The 11,347-nt window shown below is 44.4% G+C and overlaps 1 protein-coding gene across 2 annotated transcripts; it reads left to right on the top strand.

Moving 5' to 3' along the window:
* The first annotated feature begins 2,158 nt into the window (after positions 1 to 2,158).
* Positions 2,159 to 11,072, top strand: Snrpb (small nuclear ribonucleoprotein polypeptides B and B1). 2 transcript variants are annotated; one of them, XM_027955331.3, is made up of 7 exons: positions 2,159 to 2,276; positions 4,873 to 5,024; positions 7,108 to 7,219; positions 8,932 to 9,084; positions 9,486 to 9,624; positions 9,945 to 10,070; positions 10,912 to 11,072. In XM_027955331.3, the coding sequence occupies exons 1-7, from the start codon at positions 2,274 to 2,276 to the stop codon at positions 10,947 to 10,949; spliced, it is 723 nt and encodes a 240-aa protein (XP_027811132.1). In that variant the 5' UTR covers positions 2,159 to 2,273; the 3' UTR covers positions 10,950 to 11,072. The 2 variants fall into 2 exon arrangements, with proteins under 2 accessions (XP_027811132.1, XP_027811140.1); XM_027955339.2 differs by lacking the exon at positions 10,912 to 11,072 and adding an exon at positions 10,765 to 10,858 and having other exon boundaries at positions 2,160 to 2,276.
* Positions 11,073 to 11,347: the final 275 nt, after the last annotated feature.

An 11,347-nucleotide genomic window follows, 5' to 3' on the forward strand; every position in this document is an offset into this window, starting at 1 on the left:
GATATCTGTCTTGGAGAGTCAGAAAATGCAGAGTGCTTTTATAGCCCATCAAAGGAGGGGGCAGAAAAGGAGCCAAAAGGGAGGCACTAGCTCCAGGGCCTCTACCTCCACATTGTCTGTGGAGTCAACTTTCTAGTGACTTCTGGGCATCAGCCTTTGGGAAGGGTGTGAATGCCTGGGAATGTGGAGCAACACACTGTCACATTTCCATGTGCCTTTGCTAGAACTACCCACTATGGCACCAAGTCTCTGCATCTGGACAGAACTGGAAAGCTTGGAAGGAGGAAAGAGTGTCAATGGGGATATATTCTCCAGGGGTTTGAAGAATGAAGAAATAGGCTCTTGTTCCAGATAGTTCCAATACCTCTTCCTGTGTCTTGTCATTGGGAAAGATGAAAATGGTGCACATTTTAAAATAATTATACACTTTTTTTTTTTCCTTTTTGGTACAGGGGATTGAACCTAGGGGCACTTAACCACTGAGCTACATCCCTAGCCTTTGTTTGTTTGTTTTGTACCAGGGATTCAATTCAGGGGCAATTGGCCACTGAGCCATATCCCCATCCCTGTTTTGTATTTTATTTAGAGACAGGGTCTCACTGAGTTGCTGAGCCTGGTTTTGAACTTGCAATCCTCCTGCCTCAGACTCCCAAGCTACTGGGATAATAGGCCTGTGCCACCGCTATCCCCAGCCTTTTTTATTTTTTATTTTGAGACAGGATCTTGCTACATTGCTTAGAGACTTGCTAAATTGCTTAGGGCCTCATTAAGTTGCTAAGGCTGGCCTTGAACTTGTGATCCTTCTGCCTCAGCCTCCTTAGTTGTTCGGATTACAGGTGTGCCCCACTATGCCTAGCTAGATTTCTTTAAAAAATTGAATCCACACTAAAGGTAGCAACTTCAGATATGGCTCAGGAAAAGGACTTTCAGCCCTGCCTAGCCAAGGGATGGGGTAAAGAGGTCTTTTTTGTAGCCTGAAAAGTGGCTTCTCTGGGATACTGTTCACTCAGGCTTTGTCTCTTGGAAGGGCTGCTGGAATCAGGGCTCCTTCACCCATGGCAGCATGAACCCTCAGAAACGGAGGTACAAGCCCCGCACTTCCCAGTCCTTTGGATTTGGTGCCCAAGGAGGAGGAGGAGCTATCTTTGTACTGTTTATTTCCTACATGAGATCCGTGGTCTTAAATTCAAATCCCTGAAGTACCTGGAAAGCCCTACTAATAAGGGTGAAGTTCTAGATGTGTCTGGTGGGGTATTTTAGAGAACTGGGGAGCTCATTCTCAAATTGAATTGCTTTGGACCCCACTCCAAAGTCTTAAGTTCCATCCCATTTGGGCCTTTTCACTTAACTGACAAATGTCCTGCTTGAGTCATGACTTTGAATTCAGGACCTCCATCATTCTTCTTCTATTTTAGTTTTAGAATGATCTTTTTCAAGTTGATTTTTGCTGAATTTTCTGGGGTGGAGGGGAGGAAATGTGGAGGCTGGGGGTGTAGCAGAAATTGGGGTGAGGTGGGTGGGAAGGTTGTGGACTTAAATAGGATGTCCAGAGAAGTCTTCACCGGGGAAATATTTTTTAAGCTTGAATCTTTTCCTTTTTCCTTTTTTTGGATTGAATTCAGGGGCGCCTAACCACTTAGCCATATTCCCAGCTCGTTTATTTTTTTATTTTGAGACAGCATCTCTTTAGGGTTCCGTGAGTTGCCGAGGCTGGCCTTGAACTTGCTGTTCTCCTCCCTGAGCCTCCTAAACTTGCTGGGATTTCAGGCTTGCGCCACCATGCCAGGTTTAAGCTTAAATCTTGAGGGTGATTTCTTTAGTATTACACATAGCTGGAGGCGTGGGAGGCTATTATTCCAGACAGTGGCAAAAGCAAATGCAGAGGTGCTGAGGCAGGAGCAGCGAAGCTAGAGAGGAACAGTTGCTGTAGAGGAGAATGTCCGGGAGAGTGGTAGATGAGGACCGTTAACTGATAAGCAGGGGAAGAAAGGTGATTGTGACACAAGCCGCTCCAGCAGGCGTGCGTTCTTTGTTGTTAATACCACCACCCACTCTCCAGCCCAACCCACCTCCGCCTCCACCACCACGCGCAACTCCTCCCTCCGGTAGGAACTCAAGGGCTCTGTGCCGGGACCGGAAGTAGCTTTCTACCCGACCGCATTTTGCTGGCGGCTGCATTTCCGGTAGCGACGGCGGGAATCCGGTTGTTGGCGGGTGTCTAGGCCTCTGCGGGGGCGAATCCGGCGGGAATCGGAGCCATCAGAACCGCCACCATGGTGAGAAGACGTGGGCTAGGGGCACAGGAGCTTTCGAGTCTGTTGTGGAGTGGGGGCCGCCGCGGGCAGGGGAAAAAGTTGTGGGTTGGAGCCGCTAATGGCGGCGAAGGCCGCGGCTACTCGGTCCGGGCCCAAAAGACCTGAACCTTGACCGGCGGGACAGTGGGTAGGGAAGGAAGGCCGAAATCCGGGGTCTGAGGCCCGCTTGCTCGGTAGTGGCGAAGGTAGAACCGCGTAGGCACGGAGGGACCCGGCAGGCACGGAGAAAACTTTTGCTAAATAAATGTGTCCAGAGTTTCGGATCAGACCCTGAAGCCCCATACTAGAGAGGATCCCTTGTAAGGCCCAGACTTTTGAAAGGGGTGGGAGCCTGAAAAGCAGTTGCCCAAAGGTCTAGGGGGTGGGGAGGAGGAAGCGGGAGGGTGAGATTGTTCGGAGGAGGAGTTCGACTCGATTGTTCGACTCAGGTTCAAAGCCAGCCTTTTTATGTTTGCGTGTATCTGACTTCCCAGGCGCTGGGGCTGCACCATGAAATATTCACATTCCCTTCACCGAGTTCACTTTCTAGTAGAGGACGCGGATGATGGAATGCTACAGTTCAGTGTGGGGATGTAGCTTTAGGCGAGAGTAACGGAGAGGGGCGAGTAAAAATGCTTTCTCCAGTAGATGGTTTGTGGAAAATTGTCACTTTTCTCGGCGAAAATGGGAGAGAATGTTATAGACCTGGAGAACCTAAGAACAAAGACAGGACGACTGGAGGATGCTGGAGGGGAAAGGGAGAAGAGATGGGAGGAATTGGCAGGAACCTGGTTAGTAAGGGTCTTGCATGTTACTTTGTCTTGTTGGCGATGAGGCATGCCTTTGAAGGATTTAACCAGCAAAATATTAAGAACTTAGTTGGGTTTCGAAAGATGGCTCTGCTATGTAGCAGATAAACTGGAAGGAGGGAAACCTAGTAGAACATTCTTTGGAGAATTGGCTGACAGTTTATATAGTTTGTCAGCTGTGTGGCGTGTCAAGTTATATGAGCTATCATGGGCCTCAGTGGCCTCATCTGTAAAATAGGTATGATAATGCCCCCCCCCCCCTTTGGTACCAGGGATTGAACTCAGGGGCACTCGGTCACTGAGCCACAACCCTGACCCTGTTTTGTATTTTATTTAGTGATAGGGTCTCACTGAGTTGCTTAGTGCCTCGCCTTTGCTGAGGCTGGCTTTTGAACCTGTGATTCTCCTGCCTCAGCCTCCCAAGCTGCTGGGATTACAGGCATGTGCGAACATGCCTGTCAAATGGGCTCAGTTTTTTGAGGATTAAATGAGATAAGCAGTGCCTGACTACATAGTGAGCTTCCAGTGACAGCTGCTATAAGGTAAATAGACAAATGAATGTTGCCCTACAGGTTCAGATCCCTGTGGATAGAAGCTGTTTAAAATGACCATTTGAAGGGGAAAGAACCACATAACTTTGGTCTTCAGTGTAGCAGGCAGTGCCTTAGGGGATTCAAAGTTCATTTATAAGGGTTCAGAAACATTCAAACTGAGATAAACAGCAAGCACTATGCCTGGTAAAAAAGGCCCTTGGATAAGTTAGGGCTGGCTTACAACAGTCAGATTGATGAGAAGCTGATTATAGAGATCAAATGCTGGGTGGTTTGTTTCTAGTGAGAAATACAACTGCCATGGCCACCTGACATTTCATATGTTGGGGGTCTATATAGTCTTTATTTTAGCAAGGCTACACTGAAAGCTAACTTGTGAAAGTAGAAGTGTTGGGTTAAGAATTAAGTGTTCTGTGATCTTAAAGACTTATTATGTGCCCAAACTGGTTAGTACCATGGCCACCACTCTCAGAAAGTCTTGGAGGCACACAAACAAACTTTTGATTTGGGTATTCCATTGGCCTCATTTCTAAGCTGATCAACTTTCTGGTAATAAGCTTCTTGATTAGATGTTTAGGGCCAGCCAGGCGTGGTGGCTCATGTCTGTAATCCCAACAGCTTGGGAGGCTGAGACCCGAAGATCTCAGGTTCAAAGCCAGCCTCAGCAACTTAGCAAGGCTGTAAGCAATCTAGTGAGACCCTGTCTTAATAAAAAATAAGAAGGGTTGGGGATATGGCTCAGTGGTTAAGAGCCCTGAGTTCAATCCCTGGCACCAAAAACAAAACCTTTTTTTTTTAATTTTTTTAGGGCTAGTCCTCCAACTTTTTACTCAGTTTTTAAAATGGGATTTGGATGTCCCATAATCCTATAGTCTACACAGATAGCTTATTCTCTAGGATAGGTAGATTTGATTAGTTTGGGGGCATCCTACACTATTCCCTGAAATGGACACAACATAGAGGCAATTTTAATATGAGAAACACTGGTTTTTAAGGGAATAGTGAAAGCAAATTACTGGACAGAGGTCAAGGCTGACATCAAACAGGGTAGCATGGGATAATTCCCAGGAAAGGGCTGTGGGTGGAAATTGAGCTAAGACTATTGGGAAAGATAAGATAGGCACATTAAAAATAAAGCTGTAGTGGAAGATTTTAGGGAGGCCCAAGCGTGTGTGAGTTCAAAAGAATTAGCTCAACCTTGCTGATTTCTCCTTGCAGACTGTGGGCAAGAGCAGCAAGATGCTGCAGCACATCGACTACAGGATGAGATGCATCCTGCAAGATGGCCGGATCTTCATTGGCACCTTCAAGGCTTTTGACAAGCATATGAATTTGATCCTCTGTGATTGTGATGAGTTCAGAAAGATCAAGTGAGGGAGAGGGCTGTTGGGGGTGGGGACTGGAGAAGGGGAGTGGATTGGGTGGTTGGGACAAGTGACATGTAATGAAGTAGCTAGTTGGTTCCTCCATGCTCTCCTGTTTTCGAGGGCAGACTTAAATGGGAACATTGAACACTAAGAAATCTCCGTCCTTAGTTCAGCAAGTCTTGTTCTCTAGTTCTAGCAGAGTATAGGTTGTAAGGAGGGCTGCTAGGCTTTTTGTTTCTCTGACTTTGCGTGCCCCTGGGTACTGGGGTAAAGGGCTCTCATGTTCTCCCCACAGGTGTGTGAGGGGGGAGAGCTTGATTTTCTGGCCTCATTACCTATTTGTAAAGCTGTAGCCTAAAGGGCTCTCCTAATGCAGCCTGGTCTGAAACTGCTTTAAGAAGCCTCTGACCCTCTTCAGGGTAAGTGCTCTGCTCCCCATTTGGGTTTGGGGCCAGTGATTTTTATTGGCATTTTAGAGACAATCAGAGCTGTTTTCTGCTTTGCTATGTTATTGGCTAACTCCCTTAAGTCTCACCAATCTTAAGCTTCTGGCCAAACTGTTGTGTTGAGTTTTCTGTCCTATTGTACATTCAAAGCATCTTGAGGCCCAAAGGGGTTATGTGACTTTATATTTTTTAGTTGTTGTTGGACACAATACCTTTATTTTATTTATTTATTTTTATGTGGTGCTGAGGATCGAACCCAGTGCCTCGTACATGCAAGGCGAGCGCTCTACTATTGAGCCACAACCCCAGCCCATGACTTTATATGCATACTTTTATCATATGCAGTGTCCATATTATGATGTCACTAACTGTAAATCCCCTTTAATTCTTTTGGCAGCTCTTGTGTTGTAAAGTCAAGAAGTGTAGTAGAATAAATGTAGAGATCACTGGGTGTAGTGGTGCTGCACGCCTGTAATCCCCACAACTTGGGAAACAGGCTGCAGGTTTGAGACCAGCCTCAACATATTGGCAAGGCCCTAAGCAACTTAGTGAGCCTGTCTCAAAATAAAAAATAAGAAGGGCTGGGGATGTAGCTCAGTGGTAAATCACCCAAGTTTAATCCCCGGTATACCACCCCCACCCAAAAACAAAAAAAAAAAGTACAGATCCTTGAGTGCCCAGTATATATTAACAGAGAGGCCAGCAGATTGCTGGGAACTATCTCAATGGGTTCCCTTCTGTTTTTTAGGTGAAACTCGTTTTATACTTATAAACATGTTTATTGAAAAATATTCACCCATAAGATTTTCTTATGAAAAGGCAGTATATGCTTATTATTAAAAAATAAGAAAATATAGGCTAAAAGGGGAAAAAAAAGTTCATCCATAGAAAACCAGCTAACAATATAAAATGACAAAAATAAGTTGTTTTTTTTTTTTTTAAATCAGAATATTTTTGTCTTTATTTTGAGGATCTTGGCTTTGGCTTTCTCTCATCTGTCATCCCTCATACCTTTTCCTTATTCCATTGCAGTTATTTGTTTTAGTTTACATTTTTAATTTTGTTCATCTTTTTCTAGTTGTTGCTGTTTGGGATTTTCTGTTTTTTTTTTGCTTTTGAGGAATAGATGTGAAAATTTTTATTTCACATGAGAAAATTCTAAAATTCAGCCTTTGTATATTTGAAAATTTTCTTACCTTTTCCTTTATCATTTTTTCTATTTCTGGTGTGAGATGAGGGACAGATATGAAGGCCAGTGAGGTTGAATCCGTCCTAGAAGGACATTGCATGGAAGTGGGATATTACTTGTGGAATAGTTTAGGCTGCCTCTTGGCATTGGCAAGACCTTAAGGTAAGGAAAGGGCCTTCACAGTTAAATTGGAAAGAGCATCTGAGCCATGGCTGGACTTTATTGCCTCTTGTCCTGTCTTTTGGTCTGTGCATCTTCTTGGTTTGGTAGGAAAAGAGCAGCTAAGGGGTCACAATATGCAGCCTATAGAGACTGTCCAGAGGACCTGTTTATCATTTATCTGGAGATACAGCATATAAAGGAGATCTTGGAGGCCCCTAGGCAGGTGAACCTAAACTTGACCTATTCTGTAATGCTTGCTGTTTTCTGTTTCTTCTAAACCTGTCTTTAGGCCAAAGAACTCCAAACAAGCAGAAAGGGAAGAGAAGCGAGTCCTTGGTCTGGTGCTGCTTCGAGGGGAGAACCTTGTCTCAATGACAGTAGAAGGACCCCCTCCCAAAGATGTGAGTCTGAGCCAGAAGCCTATGGATGAGCCCTGCATTGCATTGCATTCCTCATAGGCATCCTCTGGGCCCCGTCCACCGTCCATCCCCCCACCCCCGTGTTTATGAATCTTTTTGTGGCGGGGTACCTGGGATTGAACTAAGGGGTACTCACCACTGAAACACGTCCCCAGCCATTTTTTTGTATTTTACTTAGAGACATGGTCTCACTGAGTTGCTTAGCGGCTCACTGTTGCTGAGGCTGGCTTTGAACTCTTGCTGCATTAGCTTCCTAAGTCTCTGGAATCATAGGCGAGCACCCACCATACCCAGCCCATTAGAATCTTAAAGAGGTTACCCTGCAAGTAAGAAGTAGAGAAGGATAGAATTGGAGTATTTCTGAATTAAAGCTTCCGTCTTCTTCAGTTGATATAGAATCACAGGAGGAGGAGGTACCTAAGGCCATCTGTGTCACTTCTTAATGTGATGACAAAGACTAGGAGGATCTTAAAAATTCTTAACCCCCTAAAATAGAACACACCTATATTGTGTTTTTTTATAATTATGAAATAATAGTGTTAATTGAGCATCTGTTGTGTATCAGGCACTTCAGTACTTTGTTTTAATATTGAGATATACTGCCTTCACTTTTATAATGAAACAAATTGGGGTTTAGTAACTTGCCTAAGATGTCACAACTAGGAAATGGTGAAACTGACATTTGATCCCCATCGTGGTTCTGTAAACACCAAACTACATTTATAAATAGAGCAGGCTTTAGAGAATCTAACCAAGTTTTTTTTCCCACTTTTTATTTTAAGACGTTAATAAAGAGAATAACCATACCCTATTTTTTTAACCCATGTAAGTATTTTTTATACTTAACATGTAATATGCATGTGATATTTTGCTATCTTGTGAGTTTGTAAATATTTTCCCACTTATTCTTTTTTGTAAGTCATATTAGTGACTCAAAGATATTTTCTCAAGAGAGTACAAAGTAATAGTTTATTCAAGCCATTTTCCCTTTTTTGGACTCTTTTTTAAAAAAATATTTATTTTTTAGTTTTCGGCAGACACAGCATCTTTGTTTGTATGTGGTACTGAGGATCGAACCCAGGCCGCACCCATGCCAGGCAAGCGCACTACCGCTTGAGCCACATCCCCAGCCCCTTTTTTTTGGACTCTTAAATTGCAACTTTTTTCAGCTATAATATCTGCAAGAGATATTACCAACTTTTTTTTGTTCAAAGCATGTTTTTTTTGTTCATAATGCTTGGTACTTCCAGTAGAGTTGGCTACTTTAGTGTAGCCCATTGTAAGTCTTTATGACCACAGACAGTTCTACTATAACCCAGTCATTTGCAGATGAGAAAACTTGAGTCTCAGAATTTGCCCACTGTTGCCCAGCAGGTGAGAGTCAGAACTAGGAGTGGATCTTATGTCCCTTTGTTGGCCAGGTGAAATCCTTCTGAATGGAACCTTGGGCTTTTACTCTGATTTCAATTTTCATAGGAGTGTATATAGTGAGTTTTTGTCATTTTCTTCTAGATTTCAGTGGTGACAGGCAGGCATATAATGTTAGGTAGAGAGAGAATGGTATTAGCACGTGTGGGCAGGTAATATTTATAAGCTGTTTTAATGCCTTATAAATCAGAAATGTTCTTGGCAATGACACGCCAAAGTATACTTCTGATTCTTTAAGCCACTGAGCATATTTCTTTATTTTTCAGACTGGCATTGCTCGAGTGCCACTTGCTGGAGCTGCTGGGGGCCCAGGAATTGGCAGGGCTGCTGGCAGAGGAATCCCAGCTGGTGTTCCTATGCCCCAGGCTCCTGCAGGTCTTGCTGGACCAGTCCGTGGGGTTGGTGGGCCATCCCAACAGGTAAGGCATCGGGAAGCCCCCAGCTTAGGATGTATAAAGGGAGGGTCCCTAACTTGAGGAATAGTTCAGAATGACCATTGTATTATTGTTAGGCTATCAGTGTTTATTAAAATGAGGAGATACAGAAGGTGTCTTAACCAACTGTATTTGAGCAAAATGTTTCCATGACAATATTAGATATCATTGGTCTTATTTGAAAGTACAGGGCTTTCCTTAAATTGGATTAGGCATCCTAGAAGATAAAGGAAATGGATATTCAGGTTTAATTTGGGTGGGACGTCTGATGGCATGAGTTGTAGCTTTAGGAGATTTGGTGTCTGATATTTTACCAAGTTGGGGAAAAGAGTGGGAAGATGCATTGCACTGTATTGTTCTGCCTAACTCTTCTTGTGTCCTTTTAGGTGATGACCCCTCAAGGAAGAGGCACTGTTGCAGCTGCTGCTGCTGCTGCCACTGCCAGTATTGCAGGAGCTCCAACCCAGTACCCACCAGGCCGTGGGGGTCCTCCACCACCTATGGGCCGAGGGGCACCCCCTCCAGGTGAGGACCCCATAAAGGGAGCAGTGTGAATAGATACAATATGCTTTAGCTGGATTCATGATGAGATAGAACTTTGACTGAAACTGATGATGAGTTTATATGATTAAGCAGGATTACTCTGAGATCCAGCCTGACTGACTGACTTTGGAACTAGCTAGCTGAACAAGAGCCATTGGGATCACCGCTCTTTGGCTCACATGCCAGTTTGCTAGTAGAGATTGAGGGTGGAGTGGTCCATCTGACTTGGTGGACAGCTTTGTTTCCAGCTACATTTTCCATACAGACATTTGAACTGTGTTCTTGGGGCTTTTCTTTTACAGGCATGATGGGCCCACCTCCTGGTATGAGGCCTCCTATGGGTCCCCCAATGGGGATCCCCCCTGGACGAGGGACCCCGATGGGCATGCCCCCTCCAGGAATGCGGCCCCCTCCCCCAGGGATGCGCGGTAAGTGCCTGCTGAGGTGATTTTGGCTTCTTTCCCTAGAGCCTAGGGCAGTGGGAAGTGAAGGGAAAATTGTATTTAGACCATGTCCTTTGGGCTTTCTGGCTTTAAGTTTAAGGAAATGAACTGTTGGGGAGCAGCATTGTCCAGAAAGGACAGGGAAGAAAGAGCTGGCCTTGCCTCCCCTTTCAGAACAGTTAGAGTACCCAGAGTACTTCTCAGAGTCTAAGGCAGTGTCTTCAGGGTACTGATAAATAATGGATTCTGAGGATCCCTGATAAAGGCAATAAAGTTGTTATATGCCCTCTGATTTGATAGTATCTAGTAATGAAGAACTCAGGGCTTTGTGATATTATTTATTAAGTATTTCTGTTTAACTTCAGTTTGAGAAATACTGAGATAGTTACTACATGAACAGGGAAGTAGGCTCAGAGAAAGCTTAATTAGCATCCTGCTTCCCAGACCTGTGCTCTTTCCACCAAGCCATAGTGGCTATTAAGATAACCCACAGCCATAATCCCTATTTCTAGTTTGGGTTTTCCAGACATAGGAACCCAGTCAACCCCAGAGAAGTCCCCAGTTAACACCATGTATGTCCCTCTCATTGCTTGGTAACTGCAGGATGTGGGAGGCTGGGCAGGGTCGGGGATCTGAGTTGCAGATCAGGCACTGACTAAACTTCTTACTCTTACTTCAGGCCTTCTTTGACCCTTGGCCACAGAGTTATGGAAGTAGCTCCACAGAGGCGTGGGCCCGATTCCCCAGGGCCACGTTACCACAGACCTGTTTGTTTGTTATGCTGTTGCTCGCGGAGTCTCACCGGATTGTCTGGTTTCCCTTACAGGGCCCCCTCCCCCGGGAATGCGCCCACCAAGGCCCTAGACTCATCTTGGTCCTCCTCAGCTCCTTGCCTGTTTCCTGTAAGGCTGTACATAGTCCTTTTATTTTCCTTGTGGCCTATGAGACTGGTTTATAATAAACTCTCAAGAGAATATTGTAAATGCACCTGATGTATCCATTTGTAAGCATCCTTTGATATATTGGGTGCTTAATAATTAGAGTCAAAAGGGTTGCCTTGGAAAAATTAGCCCTAATCTTAGTTGATTCCCTGTAAAATACTTTACTACACCATTGCATCTGATATATAATAGTCCCATAATAAGAGATTTGCAAAATTGGACCATATGAAACATTTTGTCTCATCAAAACTCAAAAAACTTCAGCTTGTTGAAATAAACATTCATATGCTGTTGGTAAGGAGTGAATTGGTATATGTTCAC

The sequence above is a fragment of the Marmota flaviventris genome, chromosome 2 (genome assembly GCF_047511675.1).
Source record: "Marmota flaviventris isolate mMarFla1 chromosome 2, mMarFla1.hap1, whole genome shotgun sequence".
Taxonomy (NCBI): Eukaryota; Metazoa; Chordata; class Mammalia; order Rodentia; family Sciuridae; genus Marmota; species Marmota flaviventris.